General features: G+C 42.9%; 2 protein-coding genes across 4 annotated transcripts in view; one reads left to right on the forward strand and one right to left on the reverse strand.

Moving 5' to 3' along the window:
• The window catches only part of Drg1 (developmentally regulated GTP binding protein 1), a 19,513-nt gene extending 10,986 nt beyond the window's left edge, over positions 1–8,527 (forward strand). Inside the window, exons 5-9 of the mRNA XM_021211193.2 lie at positions 1,951–2,120; positions 3,580–3,710; positions 5,405–5,572; positions 6,081–6,203; positions 8,077–8,527. Of these exons, the coding sequence (XP_021066852.1) occupies positions 1,951–2,120; positions 3,580–3,710; positions 5,405–5,572; positions 6,081–6,203; positions 8,077–8,176 (692 nt within the window). The 3' untranslated portion in view covers positions 8,177–8,527. The remainder of the gene's footprint in view (positions 1–1,950; positions 2,121–3,579; positions 3,711–5,404; positions 5,573–6,080; positions 6,204–8,076) is intronic.
• A 5,055-nt stretch (positions 8,528–13,582) lies between these two features.
• Positions 13,583–22,010, reverse strand: part of Eif4enif1 (eukaryotic translation initiation factor 4E nuclear import factor 1) — a 43,134-nt gene continuing 34,706 nt past the window's right edge. For all 3 annotated transcript variants that reach the window (XM_029545173.1, XM_029545171.1, XM_029545172.1), the window contains 7 exons: positions 21,918–21,997; positions 21,214–21,353; positions 18,469–18,553; positions 16,893–17,025; positions 15,421–15,762; positions 14,806–14,973; positions 13,583–14,322 (listed from right to left, as the gene is read on the reverse strand). In XM_029545173.1, the coding sequence (XP_029401033.1) occupies positions 14,084–14,322; positions 14,806–14,973; positions 15,421–15,762; positions 16,893–17,025; positions 18,469–18,553; positions 21,214–21,353; positions 21,918–21,997 (1,187 nt within the window). In that variant the 3' untranslated portion in view covers positions 13,583–14,083. The remainder of the gene's footprint in view (positions 14,323–14,805; positions 14,974–15,420; positions 15,763–16,892; positions 17,026–18,468; positions 18,554–21,213; positions 21,354–21,917; positions 21,998–22,010) is intronic.

Consider the following 22,010-nt stretch of genomic DNA (forward strand, 5'->3'; position numbering starts at 1 on the left):
TACTTGGGAGGTTTTATTCACTGCTAATGGGAATATAAACTTATATAAACACCTAGATGACTGTTTAACAGTTTCTAGTACAGAGGCAGGCGGATTTCTGAGTTCGAGGCCAGCCTGGTCTACAGAGTGACTTCCAGGACAGCCAGGGCTACACAGAGAAACCCTGTCTCGAAAAACCAAACAAAAAACAAAAAGTTTCTAGTAATCTATATTTGTGATTCGATGCAACAGTTTCTCTATCTAGGAAAAATGAAAATTTACCCACAGAAAGGCTTCTATATGACAGTTTGTAGTAGTTTCAAATGTCCCTCCATAGGTAAATAGCAGGTAATAGATTACTATTCAGTTATAAAAGAAACAAGTTGCTGATACGTGTACAATGTGGTTGAATATGGTTGAATATTAAGTGTCGCCAGGCACTGGTGGTGGCGCAGCACAGGGAGGCACCTTATAGATAATATCCAACTCCTCAATGGAGATCTGATCAATCTTATTTAATACATAGATACAGGGAATATAAACTCTACAGAAGGAGAAGAAAAGTTATTAAATTGGGTTGCTGACAAAACGGTAACTACCACTGGCGTTCCTTCACCTGAGCCACAAATCAGAGGCTGTCTTGAAAAACTTTAAAAAAAAAAAAAAGTGTCAGAATAAAAGATTTGAGCAAAAAAGATAAGATTTTATTCTATTTTTGTGAAATTCTAAAATGTATAAACTACCTATAGTGATAGAAAGTAGAAAACTGATTGACAAAGGATAAGAGAAATGTGTGCAACTTTCAGGGGTACTGGCCTGCCTGCCTGCCTGCCTTCTCCCCTCCCTCCCTTCCTCCCTCTCTGTCTCTTTTTCCCTCCCTTCCTTCCTTCTTTAAATTTTGTCTTTTTTTTTTTTTTTTTTTTTTGTTTTTTCGAGACAAGGTTTGGCTGTCCTGGAACTCACTCTGTAGACCAGGCTGGCCTCAAACTCAGAAATTAGCCTGCCTCTGCCTCCCGAGTGCTGGGATTAAAGGCATGCGCCACCACGCCCGGCTCAAATTTTGTCAAATTTTTTAATGCATGTGAGTATATCACCACAGTCCTCAGTGCATTGGATCCCATTACAGCTGGTTGTGAGCAACATGTTGGTTGCTGGGAATTGAACTCAAGACCTCTGGAAGTGTAGGCAGTGCTCTTAACCACTGAGCCATCTCTCCAGCCCCAACTGGCTTGTTTTTGACATAGTCTCATATAGCCTAGTTGACCTTAATTTGTTATGTAGCTGAGCCTGTCCTGATCCTTGTGATGGGATTGCAAGTGTCTGCTGCTAATAACTACTTTGACTATCTTGACTATTGGGGTGATTATCATTAAATCATCTACTAAACAACTACAATTTGTTCTTGTAAATGGTAATTCAATTAGGTTGATTAAATTATGTTGAGTGAGGGCTGGAGAGATAGCTCAGTGGTTAAGAGCAATGACTGGTTTTACAGAGAGGGTCCAGGTTTGATTCTCAGCATCTGTATGGCAGCTTGCCACCCTTTGTCTCCAGTGTGGGAGGAGTGTTCAAGCAAACACTAATACACATTAAAAATAGTATAATTATGTTAGAGTTTGTACTTATAAAACATGAAAAAAAAAAACCAAAAAAAAAAAAAAACATGTTTCTAAACTTATTTATAGTTTATTATTTGATGTGTATCTTTCTTTTGATTGTCTTAATCATACTTTTGATTGTCTTAATCATATATAAAAGATGGGACAGTTTTCTGTTTCAGGTGGTGTCTGATGACTTTAAAACATACCTGCAAGTTGATAGCTAATATAAATATTTGGAAATCCTAACCGTTTTATGTGTATATAACAAGGAAAAACCATCTCTGCCAGGGGCTACAAACACTTCTGTTTGAGTTTTAGATTCTATTTGAGGCTGTATGTATTCAACTTAGGGTATCATTTTTACCCTCAGTGGCCCGAACGTGTAATTTGATCTTGATTGTTCTGGATGTCCTAAAACCCTTGGGACATAAGAAGATAATTGAAAATGAGTTGGAAGGCTTTGGGATTCGTTTGAACAGCAAACCCCCCAACATTGGCTTTAAGAAGAAAGACAAAGGAGGAATTAATCTCACAGCCACTGTAAGTGCGGAAAGTGACATGGGGCAGATCTATTGACTCAGGGATTGAAATGGAAAGTGGATTCAAGTATGCAGAAATGGATAATTTGGGAATTTTTGGCTTTTTCCTGCCTTTGTTGAGATCATTCTGTGACCTTTTAATGAGTGATAAGAAAGACAATGTTAAGACAGGAGTCATTCTCAGATTTACTTTTTGAACTTGATTTCTTGGTTACTTAGGGTGGTGCAGGTATTTGGAATAGCGTGACTATGCAGTAGTTGCCAATATCTTTTTCTTTTTCTTTTTTTTTTTGGTTTTTCGAGACAGGGTTTCTCTGTATAGCCCTGGCTGTCCTGGAACTCACTTTGTAGACCAGGCTGGCCTCGAACTCAGAAAACCGCCTTTTTTTTTTTTTTAGTAGACAGGAATTTAAGATGAAGAGTAAAATAGGAAAGCGAGGAGGCTGTGTTTGTTCCTCCTCACCAGCCTGCTTGCGTTTCAGGTGGGCCTCAGACTTACAGTGTAGCTGGAGATTACTTTGAACTTCCTACTTCTGTCCCTTGAGAGCTGAGGTGACAAGTGTGGCCCAGGCTGGCCTTGAACTCATAGAGGTCAGCCTGCCTCTGCCTCTCTAGTGTTGGGATTAACGGCCTGTGCCACCGCACCTGACTTTGGGTCTACACTGAACAACAAGATTACCTAAGTGGCCAGGCGGAGGTGGCGCACGCCTTTAATCCCAGCACTTGTGAGGCAGAGGCAGGCGGATTTCTGAGTTCCAGGACAGCCAGGGCCACACAGAGAAACTGTCTTGAAAAACCAAAAAAAAAAAAAAAAAGATTACCTAAGTGATTGTTAGTTGGTACTGAAGTTAGGACTCTGCCCTAATGACCTGTTCTATGTCATCAGTCATGTCAAATTCTGAGATACTGAATATATACTGAATAATAATAATACTTCAGTGTATGAATTACAGGGAATGGGCTGGGATACAGGATGCAGTTTAGTGCATTACACAACTACCTATGAGTTTAGAAGGTGTTTTTAGAATCTAGTAGTTATATTCTACTATAAATTGCTTACTCTCATTCAGGCCAATGTAATGAGTTTAAATTTTAGCCAGAATTTCTAGGTACAGGGCTGGGATATAGCTCAGGTAGGATGCTTGCTTAGCACATACAGAACCTTGGGTTGAATTCATATTACCACATTCACAGAGCATGGTGGTGGTGCATGCCTGTGGTCCAAGCTCTTAGGAATTATAATTAGGAGGATTAGCCTTATTCTTGGCTATTTGATGAATTTGAAATCATTCTGAAAAAGAAAATGATCATTCAGGCTGGGCATGCCTTCAATTCCAGTACCCAGGCAGAGGGCGGTTGATGTCTGTAAGTTCCAGGTCAGCTGGAGCTACGTACTAAGACCCTGTCTCAAAAAGAAAAGGACATTCTCCCTGATTTGTCATTATTTACTGTCTGTGCAGTGCCCTCAGAGTGAACTAGATGCTGAAACAGTGAAGAGCATCCTGGCTGAATATAAGATTCATAATGCTGATGTGACTTTGCGTAGTGATGCCACAGCTGATGACCTCATTGACGTGGTCGAAGGAAACAGGTACTCAGTGCGTCTTTGTGACTGAGTTTAAAGCTTTTGAGGGAAACAAACACTAGGTCATGGATCTGGAAGATGTGGGTCCAGGCAACCCAGCTGTGCTGCTGCCCTGTATAGTGAAGTCTTGAGTTCTCTAGCTGATACATGCGGGCTGGTCTTCATCTCTAATTTCTTTCCTTCCTCTGCAATTTTAATTTTTAAAAGTTTTATTTATTATGTGTAAGTACACTGTAGCTGTCTTCAGACACCACCAGAAGAAGGCATCAGATCCCATTATGGATGTGAGCTACCATGTGGTTGCTGGGATTTGAACTCAGGACCTTTGGAAGAGCAGTCAGTGTTCTTAACCACTGAGCCATCTTTCCAGCCCCCCTACCTCTGCAATTTGATCAATAATGTTAATGTTTCCTGTTTCAATTACTTGCTGTGATCTATACTGCCTCTTCAGCTCTGTCAAGTGGTTCCTGAAGAGAGGGGCCAGTCTGCTCTCTTCAGTTGCCCAGGTGAGCAGTTGTTTAGGCCATCTTGCAGAAATCAAGAGAGCACTAAGATGTGTCTCTCCCCTGCATCCTAACTGTGTATGGCTGAAACCTTGTTCCATGAAATACCACTACTGTTAGCACTTGAGTAATTGAAACCAGGGGTGTTGAAGTTATTCCTCATATTTACAGAGAATCTTCTTTTTGTGTTTATATGGGCATTTTAAGTGAAGCAACTAAATCTGAGAAGCTGCAGCTAGCCTCATTTTTAGTAATCTCAGTTGTGATACTGATTGGACACTAGGAGTTTAACATTACTGAATGGTATGCTTTAAAAATAAATTTAGGGTTGGAGAGATGGCTCAGTGGTTAGGAGCACTGACTGCTCTTCCATAGGTCCCGAGTTCAGTTCCCAGCAACCACATGGTGGTTCACAACCATCTGTAATGAGTTCCTATGTCCTCTTCTGGTGTGTCTGAAGACAGTGTCAGTGTACTCATAAATAAGATAAATACATCTTTAAAAGCAAGCAATTAAACAAAGAAATAAATTTAAAGACACATCTTTATCCAAGAGGCGGGTAGATGTTTTGAGTTGGAGGCCAGCCTGGTCTCAGATTGAGTTCTAGAACAGTAAGGACTGTCTCAAAAATTAGAAGTTTAGTCTTTAAAAATTACCATGATCTGGGGTTGTTACAATTCAGTGACTAATGCTAGCCTACCATGCACAATGCTGTGCTTTTATGTGTATGTGCCTGGACCTGTGTGCAAGTGCCAAGGAGGCCAAACAGGCCAGAGAGGGGTCCACTGGTGTTAGAGGCGGTAGGTAGAGCGCTCTCCAGTTTGGGTAGTGGCAGCCACAGTGAGGTCTTGTGGAGGAGCAGAGGTGCTCTCGACAGCTCCTTGCATTCCTTTCTGAAGAGAACTAACAAGGTATATTTACTATTGTGTGTGTGTGAGAGAAAGCAACAGAGATGTATTTGTGAGTGTGTGTACGATGGACTACTTCATCGAGTTGGTTCTCCTTGCACCTTGAGTTCTAGGGCTCATTCTCGGGCCTCAGGCTTGCCTGGGAGGAGCTTTCGCACGCTGCTGCCTCTGAACCTTGATGATGATTGCTTTGGAGAGCCTCTGATTTGTGGCTCAGGTGAAGGAACGCCAGTGGTGGTTACCGTTTTGTCAGCAACCCAATTTAATAACTTTTCTTCTCCTTCTGTAGAGTTTATATTCCCTGTATCTATGTATTAAATAAGATTGATCAGATCTCCATTGAGGAGTTGGATATTATCTATAAGGTGCCTCACTGTGTACCGATCTCTGCTCACCACCGCTGGAATTTTGATGACCTTTTGGAGAAGATCTGGGACTATCTGAAACTAGTGAGAATGTGAGTCCTTTATTTATTTATTTATTTATTTATTTTGGATTTTTGAGACAGGGTTTCTCTGTGTAGTCCTGGCTGTCCTGGAACTGAATGTGAGTCTTAGTGATAGCTTTCTGGGATCTGTAACAAAATGGATCTTTTCTAGATATAGAAGTAAAGTACTTCTTATAGGCTGTTGGTCATGTTGAGGGCTCTGTCCCGAGTCTGGAGATCACCCTGGCCTGGTCTCAGATTTATAGAGTTTTATGTTTAGCTCATGAACACTTTTTTTGTTTTTTTAAAGATTTATTTATTTATTATATGTAAGTACACTGTAGATGTCTTCAGACACTCCANAAGAGGGCATCAGATCTTGTTATCGGATGGTTGTGAGCCACCATGTGGTTGCTGGGATTTGAACTCNGGACCTTNGGAAGAGCAGTCGGGTGCTCTTACCCACTGAGCCATCTCACCAGCCCCTCATGAACACTTTTAAGAAGGCAGCAACCCTAATGTCTTTTCTCTGTTCTAGTTACACCAAACCCAAAGGCCAGTTACCAGATTATACATCTCCAGTAGTACTGCCTTATTCTAGGACCACAGTGGAAGATTTCTGCATGAAGATTCACAAAAATCTCATCAAAGAATTTAAATAGTAAGCATCATGGGCATGTGGAGCCTCCTTTTCTTGTGAGTTGCTGATTTTATAAATAGTACTAATTCGTAGAGGAGGATTAAAGAAACCAGGTAACAAATAGGCTTCTGAAGGGATTTCTTGATTTCTCCATATCTCTCTTTGTAACTATGTAGCCCTGGCTAGTCTGGACTAGGCTTGCCTTGAGTTTACAGTCACAGAGGTCTGCCTACCTGTCTCCTGACAACTGGGGTTATGGGTGTGTACTAATACGACTGCCCTCCTCATACTGTTTTTTTTTTTTTTTTTAAATGTATGTATGTATGTATGTCTGCCTGCCTGCCTGCCTTAGTGTGGTGTTGGGAATCAAACTTTTGTTCTTTGCAAGAGCAGAAATGCTCTCAACCACTTAGCCATCTCTCCAGCTCAGCTCCCTTTCAATGTGATCTGAAGACAGGGTTTCTCTGTGTAGCCCTGGCTATCCTGGAACTCACTCTGTACACCAGGCTGGCATTGAACTCAGAGCCACCTGCCTCTGCCCTGGAATGTTGCAACCTAAGGTGTGCACCACCAAGGCCTAACTTTCTCAGTATGTTCTTAAAGCCATGCCTGTCTAGTTGGAGCATGAGTTCCAGATCCCTCTTCAAGAGTGTTTGGTGGGGCATAGGTTTCTGCCTTGCCCTCATTAACTCACTTTCCCTTTGGCAGATATTCTTAGTTCTAGAGGCTGGGAGATGGCTCAGTGGATAAGAGTGCATGCATTGAAAACAGGAAGACCTGAGTTCAAGCCAGGCAGTGGTGGCGCACGCCTTTGATCCTAGCACTCAGGAGGCAGAGGCAGGCAGATTTCTGAGTTCGAAGCCAGCCTGGCCTACAGAGTGAGTTCCAGGACAGCCAGGGCTACACAGAGAAACCCTGTCTCGAAAAACCAAAAAAGAAAAAAAAGACCTGAGTTCAAATCCCCTGCTGTCACAAAAGCTGTGCATATCCCACATGCCTATAAGCCCATCATTAGATAGAGGTGGAGGCAGCAAGCTTGCTGACTAGCCAGTCTGGCTTTTCTGGAGAAGCTTTTGATTCATTCATTCATTCATTTAAGATTTATTTATTTATTTATTTTATGCATATGAGTATACCACAATTGCTTCTTCAGACACACCAAAAGAGGGCATCCGGCCCCATTACAGATGGTTGTGAGCCACCATGTGGTTGCTGGGAATTGAACCCAGGACCTCTGGAAGAGCAGTTGGTGCTCTTAACCACTGAGCCATCTCTCTGGCCCTCTGGAGAAGCTTTAAGTGCACTTAACTGCTTAGACACACCTTTCTAGCCAGCTTTGCTTTTGTTTTTGAAACATGCTTTCTCTGTGTAACATCCATAGTTGTCCTGGAACTCACAAAGATTACCTGCCTCTGCTTCCTGGGTGCTGGGATTAAAAACATCTTCCACTCCAGGCTCAGTCGGTTTAAACTGTAACTGGCTGTGGATTACAGTGGTCCCATGACTCAGTGTGCCACACTGCTCTAGCAAGTGACTTTGACTGCTTTGACTGTTCATTCTGATGTATTGGTTTTGGGTTTTTTTTTTTTTTTTTTTTTCTTTTGGTTTTTTGAGACAGGGTTTCTCTGTGTAGCCCTAGCTGACCTGGAACTCACTTTGTAGACCAGGTTGGCTTCGAACTCAGAAATCCACCTGCCTCTGCCTCCTGAGTGCTGGGATTAAAGGCGTGCGCCACCACACCTGGCTATTCTGGTGTATTTGGAAGAGGGCTTTTGTCAGTTGTAGTTCTGTGTCTTTTAAGATCCTGGATGTGAAATTTGATAAGCTGCCACCTAGGCAGTTAGGGAAGTAGCTGCTTGTTACAGCCACTGACTCTTTATTCCTCTCCATACAGTGCTTTGGTCTGGGGTCTGTCTGTGAAACATAATCCTCAGAAGGTAGGTAAAGACCATACACTGGAAGATGAAGACGTCATTCAGATTGTGAAGAAGTGAAGTCCTCTGCCCACCTTCGGGCTTGCCACAGCAGCGCTCCTATGACTAAGTACCTTCCTCAACCCTTCTGGCTTTGGCAGCCTCTGGAGTGGGGTGCAGGGATTGATACGGAGACTTCCCAGCTGAAACACCACCTTTTCTTTTTTTTTTCCCCCCCGGAGATAGGGTCTTACATATTTCAGGCTGGCTTTGAACTCTTTGCAGCTGAGGCTGGCCTAGAATTGCTTTCATCAGCCTCCATTTCTCAAGTGCTGGGCTTACCACTGTGTACCTGTAACACCTTGGCAACATCACCCTCCCTACTTTGGTGTCACTTCTGTTGAACTGTATAAAGAACTTGGTGGGCCCGTTGGCCGTGTGTCATTCATTGTCAGATTTGCTGTGGGATGAGGTGAATGAGGAAACGCCTGCTCCGTCATAAGAAATGGGACAGAGAATGGGACGTGTGGTGTCCATTGGTCCATTGGTGGTGTGCTGTAATGATGGACTTTCACCTGGTTTGGCCTTCTGTCCTTTCAAGTGGTCCTTCTCAAAACCTTGGAGAGAGGAAGGCAGATTAGGGAGGGTTAACTGCAGATTTTCTCCAGCACTCCTCTGTTGGAGACTATAGTCCATGGAGAGCAGTGGTGTGGACTGCTGTGATGAGGGGTTTGAGGTGCATGTTTTCTATTAGCTACGCACCTAAAAAGATGGCTCAGTTTTTGTGAGCCTCGATCTCACTTTGTAATACAGGGACAGTGAGACAACGGCATTAACCTTTAAGGTTGGGATTGCTGGTATTACGGGGCAGGTTTTGGAAGTTGCTTAGTACCGTGTCAGTCATAGGAAATATTCACTGTTTGGTGGTTCCTGTTGTCACTCAGCCTGTTTTTTGTTTTGTTTTTTTCCTGAGACGCGGTTTCTCTCTGTTCCCTGGCTGTCCTGGAATTCACTCTGTAGACCAGGCTGGCCTTGAACTCCGAGATCTGCCTGCCTCTGCCTCCCAAGTGCTGGGATTAAAGGCGTGCGCCACCACTGTCTGGCTGGAAGAGTATTTTAATATGGTCTGCAGGGATGATAGAGGAGCCTTGAAAAAGACAAGAACGGGTTGGTAGGAGAATAGACTTTGCTTCTGTCTTCAAAGAAGAAAAGCTCGAGCCTTCAGAAGTCAGGAAGGCTACAGCCTTACCACACACCACCCTTCGCTCGGGGCTCGGGCTGCTGCCGCCCTAGAGCCAGCTCTCTTCCTTTCTTTGGGTTTACCCCTGTCCTTGGATTCAAGTGGGCCTCTCACACCTCAAAATAGAGACTGGTTTCTCACTAGGACATTGGTAGGCTATGATTGAAAGCCTGTCCCCACACTACAGTAAAGAATTGCCTTTCACTGGGCTGGAGAGATGGCTCAGCAGTTAAGAGCACTGACTGCTCTTCTGAAGGTCCTGAGTTCAAATCCCAGCAACCACATGGTGGCTCACAACCATCTGTAATGGGATCTGGGATGTCTGAAGACGGCTACAGTGTACTTACATATAATAAATGGTTTTAAAAAAAGATTGGCTTTCAGAACTGTGGAGTTTCCAGCTAGGTTTCTTCCCCAGTGAGAGCCTAGATATTTGGGAGTCCTCAGGCCAAGCAAGATTTACTTTGCTTTAGCTTTGCACTTCAGGATGCTGAAGACAGAAGTTCAAATTCTGTACAAGGCCTCAGTCGTTTTGAAGAGGCCTTGAGTCCATTGTTTAGTACCCCTCTCCACTCCTCCCACCTCCCTGCCCAGTTGCCAGCCCCACAGGATTTAAGAAGCTGGTGTGGCAAATACCAATATTCTAGCATTTGGAAGGTAGAGGCAAGAGTGTTAAGAGTTCAAGATCATGCTTGATGGCATGCATAATAGTTCAAGGCTCGTCTTGACTTCATGAAATGGTATCTCCAGCCAAACATGCATTAATTTAATCTTTGGGGTTTAGACTTGATGATTCCGAATGAAGATAGTTTTTGTCATGTACACTAGTTGAGAATGTGCTGCCAGTTGTTGGGGTCTGTGTCATGTGTTCTGACCTCTTCCCTAAAAAATTGAAACTAAGGCCTCACATGGATTTGCACTAGAAGCAAGGTTTGGAGCAAAACAATAGCTTATGGAAGGAAACCCTGTCAGATTGACTGCAGGCTGAGTGAGTGGGGGTACTTACGGACCCAAAGCTTTATAGCCTAGCTTCTCAAGGTGTCTAAAGAAAGGAAGGGTAGATTACCAATGAGCAGAGTTGGGGCTTCTTTATTTTTAAGTTTTAAAATGTTTATATCAAGGCAAGGTTTCAGTTGTCCTTGCTGGCCTGGAACTAGATTGGCCTTGAACTCACAGAGAGATGATCCTACTTCTGCTTCCCATGTGATAATTAAAGGTGTGAGTCACCACAACTGCCTTGGTGTTTTCTATTTATAGCTTATATATTCATTTTTCCTATTGCATATGTCACTTCCCATGTTACATCTCATTTAGTTATCTGTGCACCCAATCACAAATAGGCATAACCTGGTAGATTTCCACTGAAAGTTACTTAGAAGACAGTTTGCATTACTGTGTATGTAACCAGAACCAATTAAGGCCAGATCAGCCCTTCTATTCATACCTATAAGCAATGGTAATACCCTTTAAGAGGAACTTTGTCAACTTATAATCACAGGCCAGCCATGGGAATGTGTGTAGTTGTTGAAGGTTTGAAAGCGGTTCTGGTATGTTTGAAGAGGTATAAGTGCATAGTGTATAGAGACTGTAGCTTGCATTATGAGAAGCTATGTGTAACAGCCTCAAGTTACACTGTTAGGCTTTCTTCCCTCAGGCTGCTGGAGAGTTGCACTAGAATTTATTCATTTATTTATACAATTCATTCTTTGGCTTTGCGGAAAGGTCCCAGTTCTGAGGAGGCAGAGGCAAGTGGTTCGGTGTTTGAGGCCAGCCCAGTCTATGGATTGAATTCTAGAACAGCCAGGGCTACATAGAGAAACCTGTTTTCAAAAAAAAAAAAAAGACAAATGGTGTATGTATATGTGTGTGTGTCAGTCATCTGTCTGGAACTGAATTCAGAGATCCTCCTGCCCCTGCCTCCCAAATGTCCGGTTTGAAGGCATATTCTACCACATCACTGAGGTGCGTTCTTACAGCCAGACTTCTGAGGTCTAAGCGAGGCTCATAGTATGAGTCGAATGACATGGAATGAATTTCCTGTTTTGTTTTCTTGGCTAAGCAGGCCCTCTATTCTGTACCACTTATTAGTTAGGATGCTAACACTCATTTAAAAGGTTAATAATTGAAAAGGCATTTTCACAGAAGTCATATGGAGCTCCAGTGGCTTTCATTTAGCCATTTGAGAATCAACATTCTCATCTTCTCTATTCACTACAGGTTGTTGGCAGTTTTGGCCAGTTTAGTTCCCCTTGAAAACATGTCTGACAAGAGCCTTGAGCTGAAGACCATCCAGATAATTGTTAGAGAGACAGGGTCTTAAGTCTCATTAAATTGCCGAGATGTGTGTTTAGTCCTATAAACTATGTCTCATTTGTGTGTCCTTCACAAAGAGCGCTAGTGTCCTTTGATTAGCCTAGCCTATAAAAGTGACACAACCTGGTCAGTCCCTCTGTATGTCTACTATTCCCACTTCTGATTTCTACTGCCTTCCCAAGGACTGGTCCTTCAGCTTCCTTTGGGGAAGCGTCACTTGTACTCTTTTAATGTTACTTTTTGTGTGTTTTGCTTATGTATATGTCTACATACCACATGTGTGCTTGGTCACTGCAGAGGCAGAAGAGGGTGTCAGGTGCATTGGAACTAGAGTTAATGACAGATGTGAGCCATTGGGTGCTTTGTTGTACACATCTGTCCAGTTCCAAATGCATCTAAACTTATATGATACATACTAGATGACTACAAATTTGCTCCAAAGACCCCTTTCTCCCTCTGAGATGTATCTCTGGCTGGCCTTGCTCTAGGTAATCTTGTGTTAAATTTATGGACTGATTGGATTACATGTGTGAGGTACTGCCCCAGGCATTTCTGATTTTTCTGTAAGGTTCTTATCCCCTGAAAGACTGTTTATGTATTCATTTTTTTTGAGACTAAGTTTCAGGTAGAAAGAGCTTGCCTTGAACTTCACTCTATAGGGCTTACCTTGAACTCTTGAGTTTCTTCCACCTTTCTTCAGTTAGCTTCTGTACACATTTTTTACACTTATTTATGAATGCTCTGCTGCATGCACACCCTGCCAGACATGAGAATCAGATCCCTTTATACCTTGTGGGTGTCTAAAATTGATCTCAGGACCTCTGGAAGACCAGCCAATTCTCTTAATCACTGAGCCATCTCTCCAGTACGTCTACACACATTTAATATCTCTTGTTCCCTTTCTGCTTCGTCTTGCTGATTAGTGTTTGCCTTTGTTATGTCAGCTTGAGCCTGAAGAGTAATTGTTTTTTGGCAGTTTGAGACATCCTTACTACCACTGTTGGCTCAGCAGACACCCAGGATAAGTGCATTAGTGTTCCTTTGCTGACAAGTGGGACTGCTTTTTCCAGACTCCTCTTGAAGCTGGAGTCACTGAGAGCATGATGGCATCTACTAAGCTGGGAAGCACCAGACTGCCCTGATCCACAGCCAGGTTTTGCTGAAAAGTGACCCTTCTCTTGTTCTCCAGTAGAGTGGGAAGCTGAAGGATTATAACCTATTGTCAAGACTTGGAGGCCCCTGCAGTCAAAGTCCAACAGAATATTATGAAATGGAGAATGGCTTATTTTAATCTCTATTGTGGAATTAAAATAGCATTTATGAGCCGGGCGGTGGTGGCGCACGCCTTTAATCCCAGCACTTGGGAGGCAGAGGCAGGCGGATTTGTGAGTTCCAGGACAGCCAGGGCTATACAGAGAAACCCCGTCTCGAAAACCCCCCCCCCAAAAAAAAAAAAAATTATGGCACCAGATCCATAATTAATCCAATGACTGGGCAAATTAACTTGAACCTGAGTGAAAAACCTGCAATTAGTATAGTATCCTTCAGAATCCTTTACATACAATTTACATAATACCAGACCTGAGGTTATAAGTTAACAATTTTGAGAGAAACTAATGCAGCAGAGGCAAAGGAAAGACTTAAGAAATTAATGGTCAAGTTGGAGTCAGGGTGGATTAACATTGTGCCAGTAAATTTTAGAAAAATTACCATATATGACTTCCCTAACTGTCAACTTTGGTTTTATAGAATATAATATTGATTCCTTGATACTTGCCACAAGCTACTTCCAGGGTTAGTCCAGCTTAAACTAATACTATCAGAACTTTATGTGCACAAGAAATTCCAGAAGTACTAAGGTAAAATTAAAACGTGAAAGAAATTCATTTAGACTGTCTTTTAGTTCATGGAAGAAATAAACACAGTACCAACCATATCGTTCACACACGTGGCATATGTAACTTTTAATAAACCAAAAAAAAATCCCAAATATACAAGTGAAAAAAATCCAAACAGTTGACACAAGCCTAACTGATAGTTACTTTATGTACAGCTGTATATATAAGTTCAAAAAAAGCTATCCTATTTGTATGTACAAAAGTTTATACACAGGTCTGTACATAAGGGTCTATACATTTTATTTTCTCAGAACCCTTAGGTGTCACCTCTAGAAGACACCAACACTTCATTCACATATTTTATAAAAGAAAGACTTCCAGGACTGACAATCTTGTGTCCCTTCTATTTGAACCATGTAGGTTCATTCGATTATTTAACGGCCTCTGTCATAATGTGGATCATGGTAGGTAAGTGGATCCCCTAAACATCTTCACACAGTGTGCTCCAATGTAAAAGCCCATTACAAAGATGGGGAATGAGAGTCATGACCAGGCTGCCACCACAGGTCCAGGTATGGGTGAACCAGACTGCCCTCTTCACTGTCTATATTCCAGTTCATCTACACTGATGACTTTGGTGGGCATGGAGGGCAGAGGCTGCTGTAGCACATCTGAGCCAAACCATTTGGCAAGGCCCACAGGAGAGCTGCTCCTTTGGCTGGTACGATGCTCCAGCTGGGAGTGCATGTGGGGCAGGCCCGACCGGCTGGGTACATTCTGAGGAGTCTGAACGCCGATAGCTGCTGCCTGGGAACTAGAGCCCGGAGGATGCAGAACTATGGAGAGAAGTGTGTCAGTGCAGCAAAGTAGCTCTACACTAGGCCTTGCTTCGTCTACGCCTCACCCACAGAACCCCACGAGTCTACTAGAAGACCCTGGGATACTCCCAAGTCCTGCTCTCAGCACTGACAATATTTTCTGACCTATTTTGCTTGAATGGTTTGTTAGTTTGGGGGATGGAAAGTCTACCAGAGGATTTAACCAAAAGCTTCCTAAAGTGCAGAATGCTAGGTAGAAACGTAAGAAAGCCCACCAAGGCTGACATGTTCAGGCTTATAAGAAGTGAAACAGAGCCAGACAGAGCATGCCTGGCCCCCACTGTCCTTGCAGTAGTAATAATCCCAGAGACTGCACAGGTCAGGCACTTCACCTGTTTTTCTAGTGATACCTAAGAAACAAAGGGGCAGTGATAATTTACTGCTCCTGGAAATCTCAGAACTCAGTGTGATCAGCTAGCCTGGCCTATTTCTAAACCTTACCTGAGCGCTGTAGCTGCTGCTGCATCACTGCCAAATGCAGAGGGGTCCCAGGACGAGGATTTAGGAGAGGGTGACTAGCAGCAGAGACCAAAGGGTACAAGGGTTGACCCAGGAGTGGGCCAGATAGCCCCTGTAAAGGAGCCATGTCTATCCCAGGAGGAAGCACACCTGATGGGGAGAAAGAAGAAACTTGTGAGTTGTGTCAATGTTCCTAAAAATGTCAAATTTTACTATTTTTGTTGATTTGGATTCTTACAAGGAGGTGGGTGTGGTGAACACTTGCCATCATACATGTGCCAGGATACATGAGTATGCATACACAAACACAATTGTAAATGAACAGTGTACCCTGGCTATCCTTGAACTCAAAGAGATCCACCTGCCTCTGCTTCCTGAATGCAGGGATTAAAGGCCTGTATTACCACTGTCTGGCAGGTTTCCTAATCTTTTTGTGAGCTAAGGAAGTGAGACTGGATTGGACTCACTACTTAGGTAGAAGAGTCTAAATCTAGTAAGGTCTTTTTGTAATACCTAGTATGATGTAACATTTAATCAGTGGCAGCAATTTTTATACTACGACCAATAACCAATGCCCACACCCAGCCAGAAACTCACCAGCTTGGAGCAAACTTGGAAGATGCTGTGGATGTACCCCTTGGGCTATCAACCTTTGGACTAATCCTGGGTGAAGCTGGTGTGCAGGTCGAACAATAGGAACATGAGGGACGAGGGGAACTTGGTGGGTAGGGCGAAGAAAAGGTGTTCCTGGGACTGGGGATGCCAAGGTAGGCGTTTTCCTTCCTGCTGCTTTAGGTCGATAATCTTGTTCTTTGGTATAACGGTTGGTCTGGGACAGTGGGGTGGAGCATGAAGACCGCTGTAATGTTGAAAGCTTAGGATTTGTTGTAGAAGAGTCTTGATCAGCATTGGGTATGGGATTGGATGACAGCAGATTCTCTGTAAGGATTCATTCACAGGACATTTTGGTATTGATATCCTTTATCAATTTATTTCAATTCCCAACAGCCCAGAAAATCTTACTTTTAAAAATTCTGACAATTCTTTTGTCCTCTTAACCAGGTTAGATGCTTTCATGGAGTCATCTATCTGCCATAAACGTAGACAGATGCACATCTGTTACTCTCCATAAGCCCAGGAGTTGAGTTATGGTCATAGAGTCCTTAGGCCTTGAGCTAGGTATAAATGCCCATATTTTGTTTAACCTTATTTTCTTATATTATGATGTATATGGATGGTGTTTTGCCTGCATGTATGTCTGTGTGCCTGTGAGTTCAGTGCTCACAGAGGTCAGGGGAGGGTGCTAGGTCACCCAGGGCTGAAGTCACAGAAGGTTGTGAGCTATCATGTGGGTGCTAGCAATTGAACCCTGGTCCTCTGGAAGAGAAAACAGTGCCCTGATCCCTCTCTCCAGCCCATAGATGCCAAGGTCTTAAAATTCTTTGCTGAAATATTATTTTTGTTACTTCCTAACCCGGGGAGCCTTGTACATGCTGGCAGGAATTCTACTACTTAGTACAATTGAGATGCATGCCTGGTGCATAAAGGGAATAGCCACAAAACCTCTGATATAGTGTTTCAAAACAAAAAGCACAAGTTGCCAGGCATGTAGCTGAGGCACCTTTAGTCCCAGGACGTGGGAGGCAGCGACCAGTAGATCTCTGTGTTTGAGATTAGCCACCAACCTGTAACAGAAACCACCACCACCACCACCCTGCATCTATCTCCCTATCCACCTGGACACTCTTGAAGCGGACATCTTCCTAGCACCCACCTGTGGCTCACAGTTCTAGAGGTTCTGATGCCCTCTTCTGGCCTCCCTGGGCACTGGATACACATGATGCAAGACATACCACAGGCAAATACACAAATATGTTAAAGAATTGAGCTATATCAATATGCTAAATGAATTTGTCATTCAACTTGGAAGATGGTAAGAATCATAAGCTTAAGCACATCATTACCCTGGCTGGCCACAATGTCAAGTGAGCAAGTTTGAGCTCACTAACCCATCTCCCTGACACTGCAGTTGTGCATGCCTATGTTCTAACACAGGCAAGCAGCAGTACCTTCGCTAGCTTTCTGCGCATCCTCTTTACCATCACCAGGAACCACCGATCCAGGTGCTATTTCCTCCTTGGTTTTCTCTCTGCTTTCATACATCTTCCGGATCACTGAGGTAGGGGTGAAGGAAGGAGAAAGCTGCAGAGAAGAGGAGGCAAAGATCAGCACACTCAAGTGCCTCTCCCTAACACTAAGCCAGTGCTTGATTTTTTTTTACTTTTTGGACATTGGGGGTTAATCCTAGGGTCTTACATATGCTTTGAAGCACTTGACTACTGGGCTATGCAGCACTTACTCCTAAGCCTGGCTTTACCAGGTGAAGCCATCTTCAACAGGGTGGAGTCCCCATTTTGCCTACATGGGCAGAGGTGGCTCTAATGTTCTGGTCTATAGCTACTAGAAGAGAACACAAAGGGGCAAGTAGTCATTGTCCCAAGAGCTTCAATCCATCTTCACCACCCTGTAGAATGGGACTGTGTCTGTTCTCATGTTTCTCAACCCTGAAATAGGGCTAAGAAGAGGGAAGAGCATGGCTGGAAATATACCTTAGTAAATGGGGAAGATGTTTCAGAGACAACCTCACAACCTATGATACCACTTGTTCCTTGTATTTTTCTTTTAAAATTACATACATGAAAATTAAATTATCTTATAGGTTTTGTCACCTTACTGGAACTTACCAATAAGGATCTTTTGTTCTTGTTTATTTTATAATGAAACTACATAATTTTATAATGTATTTTATAAAGGAAGAGACAGGGCCTAACTCACGAACAAAATTCCTTCCGGAGTTTCTCTAAATCAAGAGCCGCTGGGGTATTTAGTGCAGAGTTTCATATGGAGTCCTGAAGCACAGAACTATTCTAGTCCCCTTGTCTAATCAGTTTTGATTGGATAAGTCTGTATCAGTTAAAAACAAAAACAAAAATCCCAACTCACTGGTAAAGCTAGACGTATCATCACAAATAAACCAATAAACTCATAAGAGAACAATTTACAGACCCGCCAGCATGGTCACTGGATTCTGTCATGTGACCAGTCACTCCTCTCTCATCTCCTGCCTCACATTTGTCCTTCTTCTTTCCCACATGGCTAATCTTGTTTTATTTTTTGGAGGGTCACACTAGGCCCTCATAAGGCCCCAGGCTGGCCTTTTCTTTTTTCTTTTTCTTTTCCAGGCTGGCCTTAAATTCTATTTGTCGCTGGGTAGTGGTGGTGCACGCCTTTAATCCCAGCACTCGGGAGGCAGAGGCAGGTGGATTTCTGAGTTTGAGGCCACCCTGGTCTACAGAGTGAATTCCAGGACAGCCAGGACTACACAGAGAAACCCTGTCTCAAGAGAAAAACCAAACCAAAACACCCAAAACCAAACCAAACCAAACCAAACCAAAACAAAACAAAGTTCTGAGACTAAAGGTACATGTCACTAGGCCAGGCCCAGCTATTTTTTAAAGCACTGATGAGTTGTATCTGGCACAAGTTCACCTATCTGCTAGATATTCTTTACAAGAATAATGGGTTAGGGTAAGATATAATAGACAAGACAGATCTGAAAGGCCTTCAGAGACAGGGGTAACTGACCATGCTTGTGATGGAGGCAGCAGGAGCTGGGGAAGAGGAATTTCCTCGGTGCATGGGTGCTGGTGACTTTGACATTCGCTGTTGCCTGTAAACAAATCAATTATCAGTGCCAGTCAGCTCCAAACTACTTAAAGCCAAGGCTTAAAATTAAAACCATGTAACTCAAGACCAGTCCAGGAACTCAGCATACCTTCACTTATCCAATTTAATTTCTCAACATTCAAAATATGAAAAAGCGCATGCTAAATTCTGAGAGAAAAGAAAACCTCTATGTAGTGGAACAGTCAATACCTGAGGCAAACCAAGGGATATAGATGTAAGATACCAACAAAGTATAGTGGGGAAATAAAGCAGAAGGAACGAAGGACCAGAAACTCCAGAGACCCTGAGGAAAGAAGAAGCTAGGTGAGACCAGTACAAAGCTAAGAAGTCTGGTAGTGGTGGCACTTCGGCTTTAATTCCAGCAGGCAGAAGCAGGTGGATCTTTGAGTTTGAGCCCCACTGGTCGTCAGAACTTTGTTTTGTCAGTTTCAGGACAGGAAGAGGTACACAGAGGAGAAGAAACAAAGGTTCAGGCAGAGAGCACAGGGAATCAAGGGCTTTGGGTGTATATAGTTCTCTAGGCTGGTACATAGTTTAGTCATAAACAGCACTGTGGGTTGGCTTAGAAGCCTTTACTCTGGGGGCTAGAGTACTTCAGATAGGTGAAAGCAGCAATTCACAGTGCCTGGAATGCAACCAATGCTCTATCTGAGACACTAATTCAAATCAAACTGAGACCTAGGAGCATCAGTTATTTCATCATGCACTACCACATGAAGTTTTTTTCTTTTTAAAGGTAGGGTCTCTTTAAATAGTACTGACTACCCTGAAACTTACTATGTAGACCAGGCTGGCCTTGAACTCAAGACATCCTCCTGTTCTGCCTCCATTTCTGGGATTTCTATTGCCAGCCATTCTATTTATTCTCCCTTATACTAGAGGAAAACAGGAAATAGGACATAGAAACAGGCTGAGAAAACAGTATATGTGTACTCACTGGCCAGTGAGTATTTCACTGTACCTCCAGTGAATGAACAAAGTCCTCTGACTCACAGGCAATGCTGGGATCCTAGCTCTGTAAGCTTTCCAATCAGCATTCAGAAACTATGACATCCTGAGGCGACGTCTGAGCACATGGCAATGTATTCTAAGTATATATGGGAAAGATCTCCAAACCTGGACGTTTCATACAATTTATCATTTACTCCTTTTTGTAAACAGAGCATTTATGTGTTAGGCAACACTGTCAGTGCAGAAGAATGACAGTGAACAAAACAGATGACATCTCTAATGTCAAGGGTGTTAATAATCTTAGGCTGCAGGGCAAAAGCAGAGAGACAGACCAAAAAAAACAAAAACAAAACAAAACAAAAATTGCATCCCCAAGGTAGTGAGTACAGTTAAAAACAGCATCAACAAAACAAGCATTGCTGCAGAGATGACTCATTGGTTTCAAGGGCTCAGTGCTCTTCCCAGAGGACCTGGGTTCAGCTCCTACTACCAACATGGCAGTTCATGGCCACTTGTAACTCCAGTTCCAGTTCCCCCTTCTGGTCTCTTGGGGATCCTGCACACACATGGTACATATAAACTCACACAGACACAGACACAGACACAGACACACACACACACCATAAAAAGAAAAAAGCCTGGATCTGTTAGCTCTATCAACAAACGGAAACAATCCTACACAAAGAGTGAATCTGTAAGTTAGTACATACAATCTATGACAAGAGGAAGTTACATCAAGTTTTGCTTTTCATCATCTCAAATATATGGCTAAGCAGACTGTGATGAGCATCCCCAGAATCCCAGCACACAAGAGGGAAAGCCAAGAGACTGAGGACCCCTGGGCTACACAGTTCAAGGCCAGACATATTGAGGCCCTGATTCAAAAGACCAAGGGCTGGGCTGAGCATAATGGTACCCACTCACAATCCCATCACTATAGAAACAGACACAGAAGGACTGCCAGGAACTTTAGTTCAAATTTAGTTTAGTTTTTTGATACACAGTGAGATCCTACCCATGTCTCAAAACAACCAACAACAAAAACAAAATAGAAACAAGGCAAGGCAGTGGCAGCACACACCTTTAATCATAGCACTCAGAAGACACAGACAGGTGGATCTCTGAGTTCAAAGCCAGCCTGGTCTACAGAGTGAGTTCCAGAACAGTCAGAGATAGAAAAAAAATCTCTCAAAACAACCAAAAAACCCCAGAAACAAGAGCTAGTGGGTCTGATGTGCTTAGAGTGCTTGTCTAATATGTCCAAGGCCCTGATTTCAATCTCCAGCACTTGAAAAAAAATTAACTGGTATAAACACTATAAATTAAAAAAAAAATGTATAGTATCTTCTTCTGACTATTTAGCTAACTGGAACCCAAAAGTCATTTACAAGTTAAGAATATAAAGCAATATATAGAATAAAAAAAAATGAAGGTAGTGATTATTTTTAAAGGTTAGAGAGTGGTCACTTGAGGGAGGTAAAAAGGTAACACAGACAAAGGGGACACAGGAGGACCTTGGAGATTTCAACCATATTTCCTCTACCAATAGCATCTGCAGTGGGTTGGACCTATCTTACATTGGATCAGCATATGCAAGTTATATTTATGATACAGGATTCATGATGTATATGATTTACCAGTCTCAGGAAGACTATTTACAAATCAGTACCCAAATCTGCAGAAGTAATATACCTGTTTCTGAGCCCATCTCTGGTTCTGTCCACTTGTGGTTTGCTAAAACCAGGCTGGTAGAAGGGTGCTGTCTGGACTGCAAGGTCATGTGGTAGGGCCAGCCCCTCCAAAGCAGCCTGCTGCAATTCTAGCTGGCTCATCTGATCAATAGAAGTAGTAAAGGACAGACAATCAGTAAAAGAATGAGGAAGTTCAATTAGTTTTCCACAAAGGTATGTCTCATGGTTTAAACAGTGGCTGAGAAAATTGAATATTGCAAATAACTAAGTTATGCTGGTGTCCACTGAATGATAGTTTTAAAATTTAAATAGTGGGATGAGAGACAGCTCAGTGGTTAAGAACATTTATTGCTACTGGAGAATATCTAGGTTCAATTCCCAGACCCCCATGGCAGGCAGTTCACAATTGTCCTTAACTCAAGTTCCAGGGGATCCAATGCCTTCCTGAAAATCCCTTGGGCAATGAGCACATACATGGTGCAGAAACATAAATGGAAGCAAACACTCATACACAGAAAATAAATAAATCTAAAGAAGAAAATTTTAATTTAAATACTACTAATTACTCAGCCATTTTCTCCCCTGTATGAACTTAACAGTTACTGCAGAACAAAGCACGCACCATTGTTGCAATTCAATTCTCTCCCCGGCCCCCCTCCAAGAAAGAGAAGAGTGAAAAGGCAAAGAGAAAGAGCTCAGCCTGACCTGGGCTGTGACAGGACTCATGGGCTTGCGCATGCCTTGGAATGGATCTCCAAGTAGTTGCTGGGGTCCTGATGGGAAACCTGCCAGGAAAGT

The sequence above is a fragment of the Mus pahari genome, chromosome 13 (genome assembly GCF_900095145.1).
Source record: "Mus pahari chromosome 13, PAHARI_EIJ_v1.1, whole genome shotgun sequence".
Classification (NCBI taxonomy): domain Eukaryota; kingdom Metazoa; phylum Chordata; class Mammalia; order Rodentia; family Muridae; genus Mus; species Mus pahari.